Below are 25,651 nucleotides of genomic sequence, written 5' to 3' on the forward strand. Positions count from 1 at the left end.
CAGAATCCGGTCCTGTATTCATGGTTTGGTTTTACCAGGTTTTAACACACCACCGTTTATCTGCTTATGCTGATGATGTCATGCTCCTGGTCAGAAATCAAGCTGAAATTAATATTGTGGAAATATTGTGTCTGAGTTTGGTCTTATCTCTGCTGCAAAAGTGAATTGGACAAAAAGTGAAGCTCTAGCAGTGGAAACTGGTTTGGTGGTCTTCCGGTCCTGCCGGGGGGGTTGGGATGGAGAAATGATGGTATAAAGTATCTATGTGTTTATCTTGGCAAGGAGATGGTGAAAAGAAACTGGGAGGGCATGATAGAGACGATGAAAGGAAGGTTGAAAAAGTGGAAAGGGCTGCTTGCTCAGATGTTTAGAGGAAGAACTCTAGTAATCAACAACTTGTAGCTTCAGCACTGTGCATCGTTTAGCTTGTATGGAGCCCCTGCTGGCTTACTCTCAAAACTACAAGCATTTTAGTGACTTTTTTTGGGACAGGTTACACTGGGTACCTCAGAGTGTGCTTTTTTAAAAAGAGCAGGGGGGCAAGGCTGGTACACCTAGCAAGCAGAGTGGCAACTTTTCCATTCAGTTTGCACAGAGATATCTGACTGGTTTTAAATACCCAGTGTGGAAAGAGTTTGCAAGCAGCTTTAAGGAGAGCAGACAGGTTAGGACTTGACACTGCTTTGTTTTAATGGATGTTGGTTATTTAAATCTGTCTGTATGCCTGATTTTTATAAGGGAGTTTTAAGGCCTGGCACCTTTTTAAGAAGAGACGGTTGGAGCCGTCAGTCTCCCTGTACTGGTTACTGAACGAGCCTCTGATCGGTGGATCCACAATGGACATACAGGACAGTGGTACACCAGGCCTCCATCACACGCTCCGTTCTGCTGGCGCTACAACTCTCAGACGGATAGTGGATGTAGCTGGACCTGGTTTTATGAACACTGAGGCTGTGGCTGCACTGATTGGACTAAAATCTGTGCGTCACGTGAGGAACATTGTGAATGGTTGGACTAACAAACTAACAGCAGCGGATAACGAGCTGTTGAGGATGTACTGGAAAGGTGAGGAAGCTCCGGACGAAGAGGACCCTTTTCCAGAGTTGGGACTGGTACCCAATCTTGACTGTTGTTCTAGTCTATTGTTGGATGTCAGGCATCAGAAGGTCCCAGATCTGCACACGGTGACGGGTAAAATGATTGACAGGTGTTGTGTAAAAACAAGTTAAATGGTAGAAGTGACACAGTGTGGAGGGAGAAACTGGGGGTTAGTAACGCTGTGAAGCCCACTGGAGAGTCTTTTACAAACTTCCTTTAAAGAAGCGTACAGGTGACTGACAGTGGAGAATATTACATGGGGCTGTTGCAGTGAATTCTTTTATCTCTGTGATTAATCCCTCTGTCTCTGACGGCTGTCCTTTCTGTGGGCTGCTGGAAAACTGTTGTTCATTGTTTTTTAGAGTGCAGCAGACTGGGGAACTGTTCAATGTGTTGGGGTGCTTGTTTCTTCTTTAATGAAGTGTGGTCTAACACTGCTTTTGTTTTTGGAGCAGGTTACAGGAAGACCATGCAACAAGTGGCAACTGTTAAATTTTATTTTAGGAGAAGCCAAACTGTCCATACTTGAGTAGAAAGAAGCAGGTAGAAGACGGCGCTGTGTGGAGACGTAGTCCCTGTTCACCTCTCTGGTCAAAGCCAGAGTGTTAGTGGATTTTAAGTTCCATCAGCTGATGAACAGCTTGGATGTGTTTGTTCGTCAGTGGTGTTATGATGATGTCATCTGTCTGTGGTGGATGAAGAAGTCAGTTTAGTCGTGTTTTCAGCTAATTTGATGTTTTTATTCGTGTGGAAGGTTTTTCTTTTTTCTAAATGTCAACCGGTTTTGATTCTCTGACTTATTGAGTGTTGCTATGTTTGTGAATCAGTGATGTTTTATTAAAGTGGTTTTTAAAAAGTCAAAAAAAAGTCTCTGTCTCTCTCTCTCCTGTCTCTCTCTCTCTCTGTGTCTCTCTCTGTGTCTCCTCTCTCTGTCTCTTCTGTCTCTCTGTGTCTCTCTCTCTGTCTCTCTTCTCTGGTATCTCTCTCTGTTCTGTCTCTGTCTCTCTCTCTGTCTCTCTGTGTCTCTTCTCTCTGTCTCTTCTCTGTCTCTCTCTCTCTGTGTCTCTCTCTGTCTCTGTCTCTGTCTCTCTCTCTGTCTATGTCTCTCTGTGTCTCTCTCTCTCTGTCTCTCTCTTCTGTCTCTCTCTCTGTCTCTGTCTCTGTCTCTCTCTCTGTCTCTCTGTGTTCTCTCTCTGTCTTCTCTCTCTGTCTCTCTCTCTGTCTCTCTCTCTGTGTCTCTCTCTGTCTCTGTCTCTGTCTCTGTTCTGTCTCTCTCTGTCTCTGTCTCTCTCTCTGTCTCTCTGTGTCTCTCTCTCTCGTCTCTCTCTCTCTGTGTTCTCTCTCTGTGTCTCTCTCTCTCTCTCTCTCTCTCTCTCTGCTCTGTCTGTCTCTCTCCTCTCTGTCTCTCTCTCTGTGTCTCTCTCTCTCTCTCTCTGTCTCTCTTCTCTCTGTCTCTCTGTCTCTTTGTCTCTCTCTCTCTCTTGTCTCTCTCTCTGTCTCTCTGTGTGTCTCTCTCTCTGTCTCTCTGTGTTCTCTCTCTCTGTGTCTCTCCCTCTCTCTGTCTCTCTTCTGTGTCTCTCCCTCTTTCTGCTCTCTCTGTCTCTCTCTCTCTGTGTCTCTCTCTGTCTCTCTCTCTCTGTGTCTCTCCCTCTCTCTCTCCCTCTCTCTCTCCCTCTCTCTCTGTCTCTCTCTCTGTCTCTCTCTCTCTGTGTCTCTTGTCTCTCTCTCTCTCTGTCTCTCTATGTCTCTTCCTCTCTCTGTCTGTCTCTCTCTGTCTCTCTCTGTGTCTCTCTCTCTCTCCCCCCCCCTCCCCCTCCCCTCTCTCTCTCTGTCTCTCTCTCCCTCTCTCTCGCTCTCTCTCTCTCTCCCCCCTCTCTCCCTCTCTCCTCTCTCTTCGATTGTGGCGATTTAGGGCATAAAAGGTTTGTATGCCCACACAGAGAGCGCGCACCAGAGGATAGGCAGGGGCCCACTGTCTCTGGAGAGGGAGATGCGGCGGTGCGCGAGCGCGCGGCTCCAGAGGAACACGCAGGCCCAGCTGAGGTGAGCGATTCTGATTCATGAGAATGCTGTGACTAATGTGTATGAACGTCAGCAAAATGAAAATATTGCAAATACTGTTCAAAATATCAATGCTGATGAGCAGCAAGATGATGGTGTGGAAATTGCAGGGCCAAGCAGGTGTGAGTCTGTTATGTTGGCTACAAGAAAAAGGGAGTTGTGTTTCAGTAACGATGGTAGTGCAGTAGATGATGACAATGCATCTGACGAAAATGTTTCTCTTCTCGATTATGAATGTGATTCCCAGGGAGGGTCTGTATGTGGACTTGACGGTGATTCTCAAGATGTCTACCAAAGACCCCTCTTTATATACATTAGAGGAAATTAATGGGTTCCTTGATGAGACATTTGGAAAACAAGTAAACATTAAAGAATTTTTCGCTGATGTAGGAAAATTTGAGAGGTCAGTGGCGGTTCTTCAAAGGACTGTGAATCTTGATCAGTTGAGTGAAAAGAAACGTTTTCGTTTAAAGAAACATGTTACAGTCATTAGAAAAAGTAGAATGGGGGATAAAAAGAAGAGGATGAAAGCTTTTTTGTAAACGTTTAGCCATGCATCACGCGGTGTTCTCTTCTGTTTTTTTCTGCTGTTGTCTTTTTTCTCTCCTCCCTAAACTTATATATGGATCTTTTGAGGGTGGGTTCATTAAATATTAATGGTGGGAGGGATAGTCACAAACGAGTTTTGGGGTCTGAAATTATGCAAGACAAAAAGTTACATGTCATTCTATTGCAAGAAACACATAGCGATATGGATAATGAAGTTGAGTGGGGAATGTGGTGGAAAGGTCAGCATGTACTTAGCCATGGCACAAATTTGAGCGCTGGAATTGCTGTTCTTTTTTCTCCAGGTATAAAAGTTAGTATTGAAAAAACTGAAGAATTTATAAAAGGTCGCTTGTTTCTTGTAAAAACTATTATTGAAGGGATGAAAATTTATTTTATAAATGTTTATGCACCGAATGTAGGAAATGAGCGATTACAGTTTTTTTTATAAAGCTAGCTAATGTCTTAAAGCAGGATTTTAGCGATGGTGACATTATTATTGGTGGGGATTGGAATTGTACTGAATGTTTCAATGTTGACCGTAATAATGTGGAGCCTCACTTGCTTTCATCTAATTATTTATCAAGATTGGTGAAAGAGGCTGAACTTTTAGATATGTGGAGAATTAAGCATCCAGCAGATAAACAGTATACGTGGGTTAAAATTTCTGACAACAGAGATAGTGCTGCTCGCTTAGACAGAATTTATGCTTCAAAAAATTTTAATAACAGGATTATTGATTGATTGATTCTCCGGTAGGTTTCTCTGACCATCATCTGGTTTTTATTTCAGTAAATATGGTACAAATTCCCAAAAAATCTTCTTATTGGCATTTTAATGCCAAACTGTTGCGGTATGCTTCGTTTTCCAAACATTTTGAGGTTTTTTGGAATCATTGGAAGGGGAAGAAAAATGATTTTGAAAATCTAAAGCAATGGTGGGAGGTTGGAAAAACTCAGATAAAATTATGCTGTCAACAATACACTGCATATTCTACAACTACTCAAAGAGAAACAATTCAAGCTCTTGAAAGAGATATAGAGTCGATAGAGGCAGAAATGATTATAAGAAATGACCCAGCTTGTATCAATAACTTGCAACAGAAAAAGAAACAGCTAAGTGTTTATTTGAATGAGAGGGTGAAAGCAGCTTTGGTGAGGTCACGCTTCACATCGGTCACTGAAATGGATGCCCCAAGTGCTTTCTTTTTTAATTTAGAACGCTCAGTGTCGCAATCTAAGCAGATGACATGTTTACGTCTTCCAGATGGGAAGATTACAAATGACATTATAGAAATGCGCCGTCATGCTGTTGATTTTTATTCTTCTCTCTATAAAGCTGAGCATTGTGACTCTAGTTGTGCAGCACAACTTCTGCAAGGACTTCCTCAAATAGACTCTGGTTCTAAGACTGCTTTGGACACACAAATTACCTTTCAAGAGCTCACTATTGCTGTTGGACAGTTGAATTCTGGACGCTGTCTTGGGATTGATGGGTTGACTTCTGATTTTTATAAACAGTTCTGGAAATACATTGGAATGGACCTTTATGAAGTGTTCTGTGAAAGCTATAAGGATGGCATTGTACCTGCCACATGTCAACGTGCTGTGTTGTCCCTACTACCAAAAAAGGGAGACTTGACTCTGCTGAAGAACTGGAGACCTGTTGCTTTATTAACAACAGAGTATAAAATCTTGTCTAAATGTCTGTCAAATAGGCTTAAGGAGTTTTTACATTTGATAATTCATCAAGACCAAACCTATTGCATTCCAAAAAGATCCATTATGGATAACCTGTTTTTAGTAAGAGATACCTTGGATATCTGTAAAATGTTTAATGCAGAAGTTGGATTGATTGCTTTAGACCAAGAGAAAGCTTTTGATCGTGTCGATCATAATTATATTTTAATCTACTTGTTGCATTCGGGTTTGGTCAGGATTTTATCAAGTGGATACGTTTGTTGTACACTGGAGCTTCTTGTATGGTCAAGGTGGGGGGTGGCCTAAGTCGACCCATTGTGGTGTCAAGGGGCATCAGACAGGGTTGCACCCTATCGGGGCAATTGTACAGTATCGCCATTGAGCCCTTACTTTTTAATATAAGATAAACTTTAAATGGTTCATCAATGGTTATCAATACCCACAATGCATCAAGATTTAAGAACTAAAATTACCGCTTATGCTGACGATGTAACAGTTTTTGTTAATGATAATAATGATATAAAAGCTTTGTCTAGAGCACTTGAGTTGTATGAAGGGGCATCATCAGCTAAAGTAAACTGGGATAAGACTGAAGCTTTTTGGTCAGGTCAAAGACATTTTGAAAATCTCCCACAACTACCAGGTACTTTAAACTGGAACAGAAAGGGGCTGAAATTGCTTGGTGTGTTTTTGGGATCAGAAGAGTTTCAGAAGAAAAACTGGGAGGGAGTTTTGGAGAGAGTGTGCACCCGATTGTCTAAATGGAACTGGTTGCTACCCCAGCTATCCTATAGAGGGAGAGTTTTAGTTGCCAATAATTTGGTCGCTTCTGCGCTGTGGCATAAATTTATTGTGTTACAGCCTCCCGTTGGACTAGTTCAAGACATTCAAAGGATGCTGGTGAATTTTTTTTGGTCAGGACAGCATTGGGTCCGATCAGCAGTACTTTTTTTGCCAGTGCAAGAAGGGGGGCAAGGTCTTGTGAACATCAGATCAAGACTCATGGCCTTTTGTCTTCAAGCTGCTCAGAGACTGCTGTATTACGGTGATATTGCTTGGTCCAACACTGCAGTTGCACTTTTGAGGAAAGCAGGCAACATGGGACTTGATAAACATCTCTTTTTATTGAATCTGAATGAAACAACTTTAACAGGTTTGACTCCATTCTACAGATCTGTGATGGAAGCCTGGAAAGTTTTCTCTGTCTCAAGACCTGCTGGAATACATGCAGGTTTTTGGCTGATGGAGGAGCCATTGTTTCAGAATCCCTTTTTACCTTCTAGACACTTGTGCTCTGTCAATGTGTCATCACGACTGATAACTGCTGGATGTGTAAAACTTGGACATATTCTAAGTGTTAGTTTGGAGACCCTGAGTGAGAGAACTGGGATAAAATCTGCTCGATTTTTGAAACAAATGACTGACGAGGTGCTTGGAGAGCTGAATCATGATCAGATACTGTTTGTTAATAACTCCAACCATGTTAAAGAGTGGATGGCTGTACGTGACTATGAATTTCCTTCCTTGAAGATAGCTGCTGATGTACGGGGATGGCATGAGGAGGAAAATCTTATATTGTCTTTTAAAACTCCTCAGCTGGATACTTTTGAGTCTGCTGGGAAAAAGGCTCTGTATGTGACTTGTGTGAAAGTGACTAATATACATCTTCTGTCCGGAGTGAACTCATCTAAATGGACAGATTTTTTTGGAGTGGACATTTCCCCCAGGGGTAGCTGGCGGTCACTGTACAAACGCCCCATTGATAAATGGACTGGTGATCTACAATGGAGGATAGTACACAGTGCAATAGCTACGAACAGACACGTGGTGCACCTCAATCCAAATGTAGAGGTGGATTGTTTATTTTGTTCTGAAAACGAAAATGTTTTTCATCTTTTTGTGCAATGTGAACGGCTGGGTAATTTGTTCTCCTTTTTATCTCAATGGGTATCAGCTTTAGGTGAGGATTTATCTCCTCAATTGTTTATTTTTGGGCCAAAGTATGTCACCAGTCGTAAACATGTTTTGGGTTTGGTTGCATCAAGGCTCAGGATAGAGTTTGCATACTATACTTTGGTTGGGTGCTTACCAATGTTCGTGAATACTTGGGCTATAAATGAAGTGTTATGTAGAGTTGATGAAAATGATGATTTACTATTGACTTTTTAAGTCAGTTTGTTGTTGTTTCTTTTTTGTGTCTCGTGTTTTTTTTATTTTTTCCCCGTAATTGAGATTTTGTAACAAAGTTTGCTAGTGGTAACAGACTGGTTTTACCTGTATGTTGTAAATAAAGGTGGTTTCAATCTCTCTCTGTCTCTCTCTCTCTCTTTCTCTCTCTCTGTCTCCTTCACCCCAACCAGTGGAGGCAGATGGCCGCCCACCCTGAGCCATGCATAACGGCATAATAACTCGTTAATGCATTAGCTAATCCCAGCTGTTATAGTCAATGCTTTTGAGTCCACCAGACGAGGCCGCAGCGCGTCTCAGAAGCGGCTCTCCGCTCCCAGCATGTCTATTTTCGCCGCTAGCCGCGTCAAGCAGCACAGAGCAGATATTTTTTCAAAATAAAACACCATTTACGATCGTACAGCAATAAACACGGTTAAAATGGACACAAAAGGAAGACATTTATCTATGTAGCCTACTTAATCATAGTTGAAGCACAAAATCCAAACACTGGTTACCAAATCAACAAAATCTAAACATGTCATCAAAGTCAGGCAGGCGAAACGCTCGGATTCTGAAATGCTCTCTGTGGGAAATGCAGCCTGAAGTTGACGGAAGAAACGGGGTCACAGAGAGCCGTGAAGACGGTAGTAGAAGCACGAAAATGACAAATTAATAACAAGTCATTAACGCGGGGCAGGCTGCACGCTCTGCTGCTGACACGCTTCCGGTGGATGCCGGGCTGTGGACGCATCAAAACCGTGACGCAGCCGTGACGAGCCGTAGACGGAGTCAGTGGATTCCCGGCGGGATTCAGTGGATTTTAGCAGTTAGCCTGACAGAGAGCAGCAGGTTGTAGTGACACAGCTTGTGTAAACTACTACAATAGAAAGTTCAAGACTTTAACTGAACACACATTTGACTAGACCTGATCCTCTGTTGTGGATATTATCATTCTATATCTCAGGTCTTACCCAGGTCATGGGCTGTCTCTCTGACGGCCTTCATCTTCTGCAGAACTGAGGCCTTAATTTCTGCTGTGTTAGCAGAAAGCACACAAACCAGAACATGAGCTCTGTCATCTGCAGACGGGTCTGGGTTGTAGCCTGGATCCTTCTCTGACAGTGGAGATACAGGATTGAACTGGAAAACAATGTAAAACACAAAGTATGATGAGAGTAACCAGAGTCCTCCCATACAAGAACAAAACAAAGTGACTGAAAGGTGAGACTGATGTTTTATCAGAAATGTTTCAAACTGTATTTTCAGTTTTCAGGCGAAAGGACTTTAAAGATGACGACTACCTGGCTGGTTTGGTAAATGTTCCTAACTTCCCTCCTCCTCCTCCTCACAGCTGCTTCCCTCAGCTCTTCTACCCAGGACAGCACTGACACATGAACCGGGCCCCAACACAGCGGAGCCGGTCCCAGATCAGCACCAGAGCAGACTGGTTAACATGCCAGTTACTGTACCGGATGTTACACCTGTTATTATCCTGATCCAAGGTTTTATTGCTCTGATGACGGATTCTAGCTGGTGGATATTTTATGAATGTGAGATACGTAGTTGATGTTTGTGGCTGAGTGAGAACTAAGAATGAATCTGAACAGAGAGGCGGTGATGAGTGAATGATGAAGTAAGAGGTCGTAGGTCAGACTGTAGGTCTTAATAAAGACGTCGTGTCTCTGCAGACTGGTTCTGTATGAAACCAGACCAGGACCTTCCTCTAACCTGAACCTGATTCTGCTGAAGTCACCAGCTGATGTCGGCTGGTAGATCAGATAACAAGTAAAACATGTTGTCAGGAAACATTTTAGTGAAACATTCAGTGTCAGCATTTCATGACGAGTCAGAGACGTTAACGTTTCCTCATCGTGTTCACAGGAAACAGCGTCATGTTTCCTTCACTGTGTATTAATTAATATTACTGTGACAGCTGTACCCTGTATCCCTCCTTCACGTGTCCTTTCATGGCCAGTTTGATGTCTTCAGGATGAACACCACAGCCAGTCCAGTCCTCCAGACCCATGATGTCATTGAAGACGAAAGGATAATACGTCTTTGGGTTTCCTGTTCTGATCTGATGAGTTTCATACTGTAACAGAGAAAAACCTTGTTTTAGTGACAGTGAATCATCTGCAGACGTCAGAATGAGTCCTGGTTGTTTGAATCACAGAGCTGGATAGAATTCTTCATGTCTACTGGTGTGTTCACACTGAAAGCAAATCCAGCGTCAATCCAAAGTCAATGCAAAAAAAGATTAAAATTCCCTCAGGGCAGTGTGGAAGATGCATTTGGCTCGCTTGAGTTCATATTTTTCAAACTGAGCAAGAAATTCCTTTGACACTATGTTGCGGAAGCCCATCAGCAGTGAGATTGTCCGGGCATCACTGAGGCCTCAGAGCATTGTGTGGAGAGGACCAGGCAGAGAGGGAGAGTGAAACACCGCTGGCCGACAGAGGAAGTGTACAGGGAGCAGACAAATAAACACCAATAGTGGGTCTGGATTCTACTCTGACAGCTATGCCGTTTACCCGCGGGAGGAGCTCAGAGTTAACTGTTTTTATTTAATTAGCTTCTCAGCAGCTTCTGTGCACATCTGGTTCCACTTTTGTTGTTGGCGTCGGTCGGCACACAGAGCTCTGCTGGACTACGACTTCATATTTATATAAAAAAAACTGACAAAACTGGACATTGCTGGGAGAAAAGAAAGCGAGGAAGCTGAACAGCCTGGCGAGTTCAGAAAATATGTGTCTTTATTCCAGCTGTAATTGTACTTTACTGTGAACAGGTTAGCATAGCGTAGCCCTGATCGATCCAAACCTACCAAAGCACGAATTCATATGTTTAACAAATCGGCATCATGTTGTAGTTATTTCTGCATCAGTTTGGTCCGTTTATTATTGTAATTTAATCAAAAGGTTTACTTTGGGTTCATACAGCTGTACTAATGGCAGGTTGTGTTTATTCGTGGTATCACGTTGTGTGTGAACACTCGGCAGTTGTCCAGCGATAAAACTCCTGCGACGATTAAATTTGTGTTGTATGTGAACACAGCATAAAGCTCTACTGTTAGAACTCACATCTCTCCTCTCACATTTCAGGTCCTCTGCACCTTTTAAATGACCTGCAAACTGCTGCCAAGCTGGATTCGTTTTAAAGTTTTATTATTGTCCTGTAAATGTTTTACTGGTTCTCTTTCAATTGTGGTTGTCAAGTCTTATATTATCGTTTTATTTGCTGGTTGTCTGATTAGAAATGGTTTTTGTTCTTAGTCTTAACCTCAACCAGACCACCTGATGAAATAAACAAAAGAAAAACAGTGAGCCGTTTACAATCTATGAAGTTGATCTCATCAGTGGATTGTCTATCATTTCTCTAACAGCTGCTGTTGTGTTAAAAGTTTCTTGACACTTTTATAGCTGTACATAGATTTTAACACAATTGTTTATTAAGGAAGATTTTTGCTGCTGATTGACACAAATCTAAAGCTGTCTTACTTTGTTGGTGAAACTTTTGTCAGAGTTGTCTGCATTGGCTGTAGCAGGAATACACATTCTGCCTCGTAGGACGCTGCTGACGGAGCTGATGAAGCTGGACTTTCCAGATCCAACAGGCCCGTACAGGAGAAACCGGAGATGTTTGATGTTGTCGTTTTCAGGCTTATATTTATTCACACACTCAAGAGTCGCTCTGTCTCTGTGTAAAAACATAAACTTCACTTTAGATCAAATATAATCAGATATTTTTTATTGATCTCAACACAATAAATGAACAAACAAGAAACAAACTAAACATTAGAAATCACACACTCATTAACCAGCTGTCCAAATATTCACCTGAACAACAAAACAAACAAAAACACACATTGAGTCTTATTTGAAAGTCTTGTTCTTAGTCTTTCGCACCCAAGTTGGAAATCACTGCAACCAATTCTTTTTGTTATAGTGTACCGAGCACCTGGCCCGTACTCTGAATTCTTATCTGAGTTTTTGTCAACTTTAGTCCTTAAAACGGACAAAGTTATTATTGTAGGGGATTTTAATATTCATGTAGATGTTGAGAATGACAGCTTCAGTACTGCGTTTATCTCTTTGTTAGATTCCATCGGCTTCTGTCAGAGTGTTCATGAACCGACTCACTGTTTTAACCACACCCTCGACCTTGTTTTGGTGTATGGCATTGAAATTGAACATTTAGTGGTGTTCTACTATAATAGTGTAATATTTCTCTCCAACATGCGCTCACTGTGCAACAAACTGGACAAACTTCAGCTTCTGGTGGGGAAAAACTGAGACTTTTATCCATCTTCTGTTCTGTGTTTCACAGAGACCTGGCTGTCTGAACTGATACCGGACTCTACGCTGCAGCTGGCAGGCTTCCGACTGTACAGAGCGACCGCGACACAGAACTCTCTAGCAAAACAAAAGGTGGAGGTGTCTGTTTTTCTATTAACAATGGCTGGTGTAGCAACATTACAGTGATTCAGCAGCACTGTTCTCCTGATGTGGAATTTCTTATCATTAACTGTAAACCGTTTTACTCCCCACGTGAGTTTGTTTCATTCACTCTGGTCGGTGTTTACATTCCGCCCCAGGACGCACAGCGCATGCTGTCCGACCAGATACTGTGTGGAGCAGACAAACCCGGACTCCCTTGTTATTGTTCTTGGTGACTTTAACAGGGGAAATCTCAGCCAAGAACTCCCCAAATATAGACAGTTTATAAAGTGTCCAACCAGAGAGGGGAACACTTTGGATCACTGCTACACCACAGTTAGCAGTGCCTATCACGCGGTCACGCTACACTGGGACACACTGATCACGTGATGGTCCATCTGATTCTTGCTTACAGGCAAAAACTAAAGCTCTGTTAACCTGTAGTGAGGACATCAAAGAAGTGGACCAGTGAAGCTGTTGAGGACCTCCAGGCGTGTTTGGACTGCACTGACTGGGATGTTTTCAAGACTGCTACCAACAATCTGGATGAGTTTACAGAGGCTGTGACGTCCTACATCAGCTTCTGTGAGGACACATGTATACCAACACGCACCAGGGTGAGTTATAACAATGACAAACCCTGGTTCACACCCAAACTCAGACAGCTAAGCTTGAAAAGGAGGAGGCGTTTAGGAGTGGTGACACAGCCGGGTGAAGGGCGTTAAAGTACAGGTTTAGCAAGGAGGTGCGAGAAGCTAAACGACTCAGAGGGACTAAAGAACTAGTTCTCTGCAAACAACGCCACTTCTGTCTGGAGGGGGTTCAGATAGATCACAAAGTATAAACCCAAAGTCCTCCACTCCATAAACGATTCTTGCCAGGCAAATGAGCTGAACCAGTTCTACTGCCGCTTTGAGAGTCAATCTGACACCGTCCCCTGTGACTCCTCCGCTCAGATTCAGCCTCAGTCCACCACATCTTCAACCCCCTCCTCACTTCTACACCGCCATCATTGAGTCCATCCTCACCTCCTCCATCACCATCTGGTACGCTGCTGCCACCGCCAGGGACAAGGGCAGGCTGCAGCGCATCATTCGCTCTGCAGAGAAGGTGATTGGCTGCAATCTTCTTTCTCTTCTGGACCTGTACGGCGAGCAGGAAAGATTGCAGCTGACTCCTCCCACCCCGGACACAAACTGCTTCAGACTCTCCCCTCTGGCAGGAGGCTGCGGTCCATCAGGACCAAAACCTCTCACCATAAAAACAGTTTCTTCCCGTCTGCAGCCTCATCAACAAGACCCGGGTCCCCCACTGACTCTCCCCCCTTTCAAATGATACAAATATCTCTGCACATGTAAATATTATTTCATTTCATATCATGCACAAACCTGGAACATTGCACATATTTATTTTTAATTGTTAATCTTTGTTGTTGTATATTTTATATTGTCAATTTATATTTATGTACACAACACTCTCTTCTGTTGCAACACGTCATATTTATATATTTCCACATTTATTTATGTCAACTATTTGTCCAGGTGTAGCACCTTATCACCACAATTCCTTTTTCTGACAACTGTTTGATATTTTGAGTCTTATTGTTGTTTTTGTAATAATGGAAAGTGTTAAACAGCAGAACGCACACAGCACAGTGTCACCACACACATGTTCAAGTAAACTCACCCCCAAGGTACTGTAATCCATGGTTCCACGAAAGCTGGACAGAAGAGTGTGTCATTATTTAAGAAACAAGCAAATATCTGAATATACAAACTGATTAACATCGTGTATCATTCTGAATGAATGATGATTAGAGATGAGTAGAGAACTAAAGTTATACACTTCATATCTTACTGGGAGAAGGCGGTGGCTGGAGCCTGGCAGCAGGTTCTAAAAAAAAAACAATATAGAAAGAAAATATTGAGTAGGGTATGCATGGCAGGGGTGATGATATGCAGCTGGTCTCCTGACTCCCACACACCAGTGGCCTGTACTACGAAGCGAGGTAACTGGCTTATCCAGGTAACTTCAGGAGCAACGTCCCGATTAAACAGTACTACAAAAGTTGGATAGGTGTTAACCGGGATGTGTTGCCATGCCATTAGCCTACCCCTCTCCGCTGGCTCCTTTTTTTCTATTCCAATGGACCTTATGTGCAGTTGTACCTTTACATCTTAATCATTTTACACATAAAAGAGCCTATAAAATACATAATAGATATTTGAACTACAATAAGAACACAGGGAAGATAATGAAATTTACTCAATGCGATGCCAACAAGCCGTCCTGGCTTTGCCGTCCGCCACGATATTAGATTCAGCCGTTAACATGTCTTCATATTTATAATTTCCTGAGACTACCAATGTGCATTCCTCTGGAGTAATACGGAGCATGCACCATTGTGAAAACCTCTGTCTACGAGGCCGAACACACCTTTTATGTGATTAAGTTAACGGGGACTAGTTTAACTCCAGTGTGGCGGGCAGAGTTTGCTACCCTGAGTTTGGCTGATAACCCCGAGTTAACTCTGAGTAGGTAAACCCAGGGTTAACCCCGAAGTTACCTCGATAAGCTCAAATCCTGCTTCATGGTGCAGGCCCCTGGCTTCATCCAGCTATTAAGCACACAAACACAAATAGGGGAGAGGAGGAAAGAGACACACAGAGCAACTCTCTGCTACTCAGGGACAACAGGCCTAAAGCTAAATGCTGCTCCTCCAGGGTCAGTTTGGAAGCAGACCTGGTGCCTCATTTAAAAAATATAGCTACGCACAAAACAGTTGTCTAAGCGGCGGTGAAGTGAGCATACACATTTTTCATCTTGTATCGATCATGTCTTCACTAATTCAGCAGAGTAATGTTCTAAAGTCGTATCTATACCAGTGGGTTGTTGTGATCATAGCTTAGTAGCAATAGTGAGGAAGACAAAGGTGCCTAAAGCAGGACCTAAGATCATCTTTAAGAGATCATACAAACACTATTGTGAAAACCACTTTATTGGGGACGTAAGAAAAATAAGCTGGCAAAGTGTTTTAATGAAAGATGATCCAGACAAAACACTTGAAGCTTTGATCAAGCTATTGATGAAAGTCATTGATAAACATGCACCTGTGAAAAAAAGGACAGTCAGAAATATTAGATTGTATGATACAGAGAGATCAAGCGAAAAGAATGGCAATTGACTCAAGCTACACATCAGATTGGCAAGATTACCGCAAGCTAAGAAATTATGTAACTAAGTTGAATAAAAGGAAGAGGAAGTTGTATTATGAAAACGTGATAGATAATGTTAAGTATGACAAGCTGTGGAATAATTTTAATGATATTATGGGTAGAACAAGCAAATCAACTCCATCCTGTTTTGGAAGACACAAGTAGGGGGAGGGGAGGAAGGGAGAAAGACTTGAGACTTGACTTGGACTCCAGCTGAAATGACTTGGACTCTTGCTCAGAGACTTGACTTGGACTTGTAGTGGGACAACAGTGTGGATTTGTGCATTTTATATGAAATAAATTTGGAGCTACTCCAAATTCCTCTTTTCCTCTCCCAGAGAGGAGCAGAGGGGTTGAGATCAAATTTCAACAGACTGCTGCAGAGACCCCAACGGGAAAGGTTTCTCTAAGTGCTATTCTTGAGCAGTTGATCATAAAAATGGCACCTTTTTGATTCTGAAGCGGATAACGCGGTGACTGACTGTTAAACTGACAAAAGGGAAATTAACCAGAGATTACAAACAGCCTTGGATGGGGCAGGAAATCCTAAACTACCCCCCCCCCCACACACACACATGTAACCGTGGCAACTGACCTTGCTCTGTGTTTCATTACCCCATCAAAGGGATACTCCTTGTCTCACCCACTTGTGACATAAACCACGGACCATCCTGAACTTTAAATAAACAAAGACTGCAGTCTCCAAAGACCCAAAGCCTTAACTGTTTAATTAAATCTTTGATTTTTACTTGATTACATTTGCCTCTATTTGAGTAGTTATGTTACCATGTTGTTGCTATCTGTTGTTGATATTAGTGCTGAAAAGAATCTAAATAAGTTACTTTTGCAGAGTTTTTATTTTCAGCAAGATTAAGGACACTCCTTCATCTTATGTGTAACCAATGCTTGTTCACAATACTTTCTCACACAATTCCTTTAGAAATGATGATAAAGAAATGTCATACTATACTCTATTAATTATCCAGCTTGAATTTAAGGCTAAATAACAAAATTCCTCAGTTCCTAAGGAAAGATTGTTTTGGATTAATCTAAGCTTTCCTCGTGTAACCTGAGCTCCCCAAGTGGACGAAATAAGTATCACATACCATCGTCGGAAATGCCGTTAATGTATAAATGTCACTCATCTATCCTGACCAATAATGTGACAATTTTCTTCCTGTTACCAAATGCTTAACTTAGAACGCTACAACAGTTTGATCACTGAGGTTTGATTGTGGGAAATATTTGATTCTAATATGCGCAAATAGATTGCCTCTCCAGGCCTCTCCAGGCAACGCCCTAAGAGTTCGACCAGCGCAACGAGGCCTTTGTTCGTACTTGTTTTATTTTCTTTCTTTCTTTTGTTTTGTTAAAGTTATCAGTCCGTTAAGTTACACTGGACTAATTCAGGAACGTTTTAGCCAAGTTTTAAGCTTTTTCGTCGAGCCAAGCCCACGGAAATCGCACAACGCCACGTGGCCTGCCAGCAACCACCAAGGACGACTTAAACCTGACCCGAGACGGGGTCGGGAAGGCCCCCACTGAAAGTTTCTTCCATAAGCCTTCCAGAGACGGACCCCGGAGAAATTCCCTGGCAGAGAAAGCGACTGGCCGACAGCTTTAAGTTGTCCTAACCGAGAACACACGGACTCTGCCAGTGTGAGGCCGTTTACCATCAACCGCGCGGGGAGAAACGCAAGTAGTAAGACCCAACAAACATTCTGAGGTCACGGATGTCCTGTAATGTTAATATATTGTCTTTTAACTCCTCATAGCTTACTTTCATTAGTTCTCCTCTGCTGTATGAGTCAAATGCTTCCCACAATCGAACCTCCATTTCTCATTGTTCAGCCATTGTTTATTTTCCCTCTCTTTAACCACCCTTTTATATCGCATTAGTTAGTTAATAAATTCACTGTAATCAAGGAACTGTGTGTGTTGACTATCTCCATGTCCCAGATATGAGACTGACTGACTGATTTAAGATAATTGAGCGATTATTAACTAACTGATCACTAGTAATAATTGTATAATTACTAAAAGCTACCTGGAGGTCCGCAGATTCTAGGATTATAACAACTCCGGTGGTGCCCTTTTAACGAGAGCTTTTATGGATTTTTGATATTTTCTGAATATGAAAATTCATAATTGGGTATTAATTCTCATGCATTTATTAAAATTCATAGCTAATTTAGCCATGCTACAGACTCTAGCTCAGAGACTTGAGACTTGACTTGGACTCTAGCTCATAATGGTTGATTTTATATTAATATTTTTATCTGAAAAAAATGAAGAATGAGTTTCAATGGGAGCAGAGGCTCAACTTTCTTCCAACCTACTCAACTTTAAGAGCTAAATGCTCCGGCATATGTGCAGCTACAGACTGTGAAAGCAAATTTCCTCCACTGAGGACAATAAAGAATGAATCTGAATCTAAAGTTACTTAATGATCACGTTATCATCATTAATATTGTTTGCTATTTTAAGTTCCTTTGAAAAATTCTCCAATGTAACATATTTTGAGTTTGTATTTTTCGTATTTCTTTAGTTTTTATGTCATTTCATTGTTTATTAATTATATTTTTTTATTGTTTATATGTGAATGTGTGCTCTGAAAGAGGAAGAGAGGGAGAGAAATTGAAATTTAACGATACATTCATTAGAAGATTCAAAAGGTTACAAAACTACAACAACAATCAGTAAAACAAGATTCACAGAATCCAAATGATCTCAGCACAATTCCCCAAAGCAGTTCATCATCTACAGCCCAACAAAGAACATTCTTGTAACAACACATACTGGAAAAACTTTCCAGATCCTTCATCATTTGATAATAATTAAAATCTGTTCATAAACAGGCTTTCAGCATATTTACAAACATGAGCACAGCATCATCATCCACAGCTTTCTCTATTCTGTTTTTCCTGCTCATATAAACAGCCATCTTTGCTCTCCCCAAAATCAAATTAAAAATCTGGCATTTAATTTTAATCTTTTGAGAGTACCTGTACCCCCAAAATGAACATACGTTTAGAAAAAAACTCCCCAAACAGTCCAAAAATATATTACATTGCAAACAGCGGCAGCAATCGAGAACCCTCCATGAAACAATGAAACAGTCTCACGATTAGTGCAAAATGGACCATCATGGCTAACATCAGAGTTAATGACAGAGACAAAAGCATTCACAGCCACAATATCATGTAAAACCCTCCACTGCAGGTCAGCGGCTCGTTTGATCAATGGTGGTTTGTACAGCGCTCTCCACTCAGGTCCAACACTATCACTAAGACCTAAGTGAGCTCTCCATGCAGTGTCAGCTCTGCCATTTAATTTGTCCCTCTGCAAAATCTTAACAAAAGTTTTATACATCACTTTTCGGTTCAAACCTCAGAGGAGATACCACTTTTTAAAAATGATCCTCTGCAGTTCTTAAAATCTGGAGAAATGTTCACTGGAGGGAAAACATCATTCTCATCAGGTTCAACAGAGCCGTCACAATACTGGTGCAACAAAGTCCGCTCACCACCCGTGAGAGCTTCTCTCCATTTACTGAGCAACAGAGCGATAACATGAGTCGAGTTCACCTCTAGACGGGAGGCAAGAGGAGCTGCATCATCCAAGCCCGCTCCTGTAAGCTGGACTACATGTCCCAGAGTCACAACATTAGAGAGGCAGAACCGCCTGAGAAGAGTTGGCCCCACCTGACAGACTGCACTGAACCGTGATCCATGACTGACTGGTTCCTGAAGCAGCCAGTATAGTGAGCTGTGGTGTCCCAGCCTCTTCTTTACCAGCAAGCTCCACACCTTAAACAGTCCGTGATAGAAGACCGGAAGTTCTTTGATGTTAGGCTGCTTTAAGTCCATCAGAAACAAAGATTTGTTCAGTCCAAGTCCTCCTAACTGACCCAGGATAGTGCAAGCCTACGGCCTCCACACTAAATTAGTAGGACCGCACAGAAACCTCTGTAGGAACTGGAAACGGAAAGCAGCCCCCCTGCTGCTGAGGTGGATCAGGCCCTGTCCTCCATCGTCCTTTGGCAAATACAGCACTCTGAGGCCCCCAGTGCAGTTTGTCCCAGAAAAAGTCAACAAGAAGGGCCTGGATCTTGGTGGGGGGTCAACACATGACAGGTGATGCCATAAAGTGGACGATACCAGATTATTAGTAATAAGGACTCTGCCTCTGTAGGACATCTTCATCAAAATCCACTTCCACCTTGTTTAACGACCTTTCACCTTTTCTAGAACATTCTCCCAGTTTTTCAGACCAAAGGACTGATCACCCAGAAAAACCCTAAATATTTGAACCCTCCACTCTTCCAGATTAACCCCCCAGGCAAGCTTAGCTGTTTCTCCAGTACACCTCCAACGCACAGAGCTTCACTTCTGTCCCAGTTAACTTTGGCTGAGGATAAAGAGCCAAACTGAACTCCATCCCTTACCAACATGTCAGTGTCCTGCTGAGTATCCACTAGGATGACCAGGTCATCTGCAGAGGCTGACAGCTTTAAGGGTGCATTACAACCTGGAATGGTCAATCCCTGAAGATCACATCTAAGTGTATGCAACAAAGGCTCAAAAGCTAAAGAATATAACATGCCAGAGAGGGCACAACCCTCTAATTCCCCTTTGGACTTGAAAAGGAGCGCTTAAAGCTCCAAACATTTTCAGCACACTCTGAATGTCACGGTACAAAACCTTAACTTTATCAATAAAACCAGGACCAAAACCAAAAGCACTCAAAGGGAGCCATAAATATTCGTGCTCAACACGATCAAAGACTTTTTCTTGATCAATAGATATGATTCCAGCTCTGAGGCCGAACAGCTTACAGATCTCTAAAGAGTCTCAAATCAAAACAATGTTATCAGAAATCAACCTGCAGGTCCACAATAAGTCTGATCACAGTGAATCACTTTCTACATCACTTTTCTCAACCTGGTTGCCAACACCTTAGAGAGGAGCTTATAATCTGAGCAGAGCAGTGACACAGGTCTCCAGTTTTTGATAAACTGCAGGTCACCTTTCTTAGGCAGCAAAGTAAGGACCGCCCTTCTGCAGCTCAGTGGCAGACGCCCTCCAGTGTCCAGTGTCACCCTTTAAACTGTGAATGAACCTTTTCTGTCCATTCTTACGCTCCAGACCAAAGAAAAAGTGTGATGGAACATCCATGTGGGCTATATGTTGGAAACGGGACCTAACGAGAGCCCCCTGAGCTGAGACCCCCAGCACGTTGGCTAAAACAGACTTCTTAGCTTCAAGTCTCTGAGTATGGCGTTGGTCTCCTGTGGCTTCAGCTAAGTCTCTGAGCTCCTCCACCTCAGACTCCAGAGCTTTAACTGAACTCGCCAAGGCTTTTGTGACTTTTGTACTGCTGACAAAATTGTCTTATCAGAACTTTTCCAAAATCCCACCATTGTTGTAAAGAAATAAAATCAGATTTTGTGCTCTGGTGGTTTTTCCAAAAAAGTATCTAAAATTTTTATCTTCCAATAAAGCTGTGTTAAAATGCCAATAAGCACTACTGGCTTTCACACACTTTATAAAGACAGAAACTGTCTGATGTTTAAAACAATAAAAACGATCGAGCCTGGCCATTGACAATAAATTATCTTTAGCATGGGTCCAATTGTCGCTGCTGACCATGAAAATCTCTCCACACATCACATAGCTCCTGAGCTTCCATAAGCTGAATCAGGCGAGTGCCACAAGCAGCTAGAGGCTCTGCATGGTTCCTGTCTAACCTGCTGTCCTCAGTACAGTTAAAATCTCCTCAAATAAATAAATATTCCTTACTGCTACATTTCCCAATAACTTCATTCAAAACATCTAGAAACACGACTCTCTCCACTCCCACAACTGGAGCATAGATATTAATAAACACAGTTTTTACTTTCTCATACACTGCTCTTACTTTCAACAGACAGCCTTCAATTACCTCTTCAGATTCCATGGACTGAGGAATAAAGTTTTTGGAAAAGAGAATTCCAACCCCACCACTGTTACTAGTTTTAATAATAATAATAATAATACATTTAATTTATAATGCACTTTATATTTACGCAAATCCCAAGGTGCTACATGATAAAACAGTTAAGTGCTAAAAATAAAAACACATGGAGAGCATGAAAATAAAAATAATAAAATAAAATAAACAAAAACAAAAACAATAAGGAAAAGGGCAAAAAAAAGGTCTTTAGGAGAGCTTTTGATTGAACTCTTGGGTTTTAAGCCCATGTTTAAAAGCCTCCACAGTCTGTGGTGTCCTCATCTGGTCAGGGAGAGCATTCCACAGACTGGGAGCAGCTGAGCAGAAAGCCCAATCTCCCATTGTACAGAGCTTGGTTCTGGGAGGTTTCAGGAGATATGCTGGGGCAGATTGGAGGGTACGTGTTGAGGTCTGTGGGGTGAGGAGTTCCTTGAGGTAGGGGGGGGGCTCACCATGGATGCACTGGTGGGTAAGGAGGGAGACCTTGTACTCAATTCTGAGTGAGACAGGAGTCGAGTGATTTGAGGATGGGGGTGATGTGGTCATGTTTGCGCACCCTCAACAGGATCCTAGCAGCGCTGTTCTGGATGTACTGCAACTTCTGAAGGCTTTTCTCAGGGATCCCGGTGAGAAGCACATTGCAGTAGTCCAGCCTGGAGGAGACAAAAGTGTGGACAAGCTTTTCTGCAGGAGTGAGTGTGGGACGGAGTTTGGCGATGTTCCTGAGGTGAAAGAAGGAGGTCTTGCAGAGATGTTTGATGTGAGCCTCAAAGGTCAGATGAGAGTCCATTTTAACACCCAGGTTAGTGCCTGATGTTGAAAGTGGAATATTTTGTCCGGAGAAGGTGATGGTGGTAATGTAAGATGTCTGAACCCGGTGTGGAGTGCCGACCAAGATGGCTTCAGTCTTGGAGCTGTTTACCTGCAGAAAGTTTTGCTTCATCCACACCTTTATCTCCTCCAGGCAGGTGGTCAGAGTGGATGATGGCAGGGCAGCAGAGGGAGTTGGGTTTGTCCTGAGGTAGAGTTGAGTGTCATCAGCATAGCAGTGGAATGAAATTCCATGCTGGCTGATGACATGGCCAAGGGGGAGCATGTAGAGAATGAACAGGGTGGGGCCGAGCACTGAGCCTCGGGTGACGTGTGTCAGGAATTTAGCCTCTCCCAAGGTGACATGCTCAGTTCTCCCGGTGAGGTAAGATGAGAACCACTCATGGACAGAGTCAGAAACACCGATAGTGGAATTTAGACGGTGGAGGAGGATGTTGTGGTCCACAGTGTCGAATGCTGCAGTCAAGTCCAGGAAGATGAAAAGAGATGGGGAGCCTACGTCTGCAGTCAACCAGACCGAACAGGTTTTTTTGTTTTATATGGTCCTGAAGCTGTGTGGAAACTTCTTTTTCCAGCACCTTGGAAAGGAATGGAAGATTGGAGATGGGCCTGTAGTTGGCAAAGACTTCTGGGTCTAGAGTGGGTTTTTTTAAGAAATGCCCTGATGACAGTGGTTTTCAGTGTTGATGGAACATGGCTAGCCTGGAGGGAGTGGTTAATGACCTTCGTGATGAGGGGACTTATGGCATGGAGGTTGGATTTTACCAGGGCTGTGGGGAAGGGGTCCAGGGCACAGGTGGATGCTTTCATCTTTTTGATGATGTCCTCAACCTCTCGCTGTGAGATGACAGAAAAACAGCATAGAGGTTGGGAAATCCCAGGCTGTGGGTCGGAAGTCGGGACAGGCAGTGTGGAGAAACTGGATAGCAGGGAGCGGATGGTGTCTACTTTTTTTCTGAAAAAAGTGATGAAATTGTTGCACCTCTCTTCTGTGGCTTCTGAATGAGAGTGAGTTTGCAGTTTGAGGATGTCATGTATGGTAGAGAAAAGTTGCTTGGAGTTGCCAGGGCTGTTGTTGATAATGTTGCAATAGAACTGTGAACGTGCATCTCTCAAGGACCTTGCATAGGACTTCTGATGTTCTTGGTAGGCCTGCCTATGAACAGCGAGTCCTGAGGCCTTGAGGTGCCGCTCTAGGACACGCCCAGCTGTTTTCATTTGCCAGAGTTCATAGGTGTACCGGGGGGCTGAGCGTAAGAAGCTGATAGTTCTAGTTTTGACAGGGGCGTGGAGATCTAGGAGACTGCTCAGAGACTGGTTGTAGAAGTCAACCGTCTCAGTGACTGAGGAGAAATCAGCAGAGGAGAGATGTTGGAGGTCTGTGGTCAAGGTGTCTGGGTTGATCTTTTTTAAATTAAAATAAAATTAATAAAATAAAAAAGTTAAATGCATTAAATCTGGTGCAACATTAAGAGTCTGTTTATGAAGAACTTTGCACTCTTGTGAACAATGTTGTGCTCTAGTAAACTATTGGATCATAAACCCACTGTAGAGCTATAGATGGTGATGAAACGGCAACAAAAGTCAACAAATGTATTTAATGTTTTTTTTGTAACATGTTTTATACTTTCTGTGAACATAATCCAGTTAATCTTATTTCCATCCTGTACAGACGCCTTATATTGAAAACCGGACGTTGTTACATGTGTTTCCTCCTCGTGCTAAATCCATCCGGTCCGACCCGGTTTGATAAATAATGTTGTATGTGGTTCAGGTAGGACTCTCATACTGTAGCACTCGTCTTTGTAAAGAGACAAACTGACAGGATAAAGTCTCTAACCTGCCTGTCAGCTCACTCTGGGCCCTTTCACTTACCGTAAAGGCTGGAATACGTGTGCACCTTCTAACCATCATAACCAGGAGAAGCTGCCTGCAAGGAAGGCAAAGGTGGTGAAGACAACATTTCCCATGATCCCATGCTACTTCATGATGTCATCAAACATCATCTTTTGTTATTGTTTTGATGTGAGGGACCCCTAGTGGCAGAACATTATATACTACATTGATCTATAGTTTCATCTTTCAGCTGCTACATGAGTTTTGTCCTCATCACGTTACAGCTGAATAAATATATTTATATGATTTTTTTTATTGCCCGCTCACTCACTTTCTGTTGTCTCCAGCAGGTTTGTAAGTCATGGATCCAGATCTCACCATCGTCCTTCTGGGAAATTCTGGAGTTGGTAAAAGTGCTTCAGGAAATACCATTCTGAGAAAACAAGTATTTGATTCAAGACAATCCTCCACAACAGTGAAAAACCAAATCTCCGAAGCAACCGCAGATGTTTTTGGGAAACGTATCTTGGTGGTCAACACTCCAGGAATATTTGATGCAGAGGAGGACATTAAAAGCAAGTGTCAGGACCTCCTGCGGTCCTCTGTACCTTGTCTGTTCCTGGTGGTTTTCAGGGTTGAACCGTTCTCCAACGAGCATGAGAAGGTTCTGGAGGCAGTTTACAGATTCCTCTGGCCTCAGGGGTTCAAGAACTGTTCCCTGCTCTTCATAGGCAGCAATGCTTTACAGGACAAGTCCTTGGAAGATCGTGTCTTTGGAGATGAACCTTCACCACTCGTCCCAACATTTTCAGGGAGATGTTACCTGTTCAATGAGAATGGAGGAGAGGAACAAGTCAGAGAGCTGCTGGAGAAGTCCGGCCACCTCAGTACCCCAGGTACCATCTGATATCATTCTCACATATTCTAAGTAACTGCAGTAGAGCTGAATGTAGCTGCATTTCAGGACACAGGGCACGCCTGTTTTTGCCACTAATTTCTCACAAAATGGCGAGATAGGCGAAACCTACATTTTTGAACTCCTAGGCATTGAGTCCTTGTGAGTCTTTGGCCCTTTGTGATCAAAATGTATGAAAATAATTTTGATAATCCAATAAATGTTCAAGTTATAAAGAAAGAGCTTCCTGGAACTCATGGTCAAAACAGGAAGTGATGTCATATCCTGCCCCTCAGAGGCTCCAAGTGTTGCAAAATCATTAAATACGTGAAACCGTTTTCCAGACTCTTGCAAGTAGAAGTGGTGATGGGGCAGTGGAACTGTGTAGGCTGCCTCTCTCTCTCTCTCTCTCTCTCTCACCCCAACCGGTCGAGGCAGATGGCCGCCCACCCTGAGTCATGGTTCTGCTCGAGGTTTCTGCCTCTTAAAAGGAAGTTTTTCCTTGCCTCTGTCTCCTAGTGCTGCTCTTGGTGGGAACTGTTGGGCTTCTGTAAATATCATCATAGAGTACGGTCTAGACCTGCTCTTTTATGAAAAGCGCTGTGAGATAACTGTTGTTGTGATTTGGCGCAATATAAATAAAATTGAATTGGATAAGACACATGCCTTTGGTGGGAGAGACTGGGGTTCAATCCCCCACTGTGACTCGTCCACCAGGGCTCACTGTTAAACTTTTCTGCAACTGGCCCCACCGAGCCAGTGGGTTTGAAACTTACTGGCCCTCCTTCCAAAAACAAAACCAAAGACTTGTAAGTTATATTATACAGTTAACATGTTTAACTGGTTATTAAATACATCCTGGATATTTAT

The 25,651-nt window shown here is 42.7% G+C and overlaps 2 protein-coding genes and 1 pseudogene across 3 annotated transcripts in view; 2 read left to right on the forward strand and 1 right to left on the reverse strand.

The window, feature by feature from the left end:
• Window positions 1–13,841, reverse strand: part of LOC119903738 — an 18,224-nt pseudogene extending 4,383 nt beyond the window's left edge.
• The window catches only part of LOC119903735 (interferon-induced protein 44-like), a 153,519-nt gene that overhangs the window by 50,465 nt on the left and 77,403 nt on the right, over window positions 1–25,651 (forward strand). The window lies entirely within an intron of this gene.
• Window positions 24,234–25,651, forward strand: part of LOC119903737 (GTPase IMAP family member 7-like) — a 28,633-nt gene continuing 27,215 nt past the window's right edge. The window contains exon 1 of the mRNA XM_038719955.1: window positions 24,234–24,782. Within this exon, the coding sequence (XP_038575883.1) occupies window positions 24,248–24,782 (535 nt within the window). The 5' untranslated portion in view covers window positions 24,234–24,247. The remainder of the gene's footprint in view (window positions 24,783–25,651) is intronic.

Source organism: Micropterus salmoides, unplaced genomic scaffold (assembly GCF_014851395.1).
Source record: "Micropterus salmoides isolate LMB-PRFRI ecotype aquatic unplaced genomic scaffold, ASM1485139v1 Ms_hic_scaffold_15, whole genome shotgun sequence".
Taxonomy (NCBI): domain Eukaryota; kingdom Metazoa; phylum Chordata; class Actinopteri; order Centrarchiformes; family Centrarchidae; genus Micropterus; species Micropterus salmoides.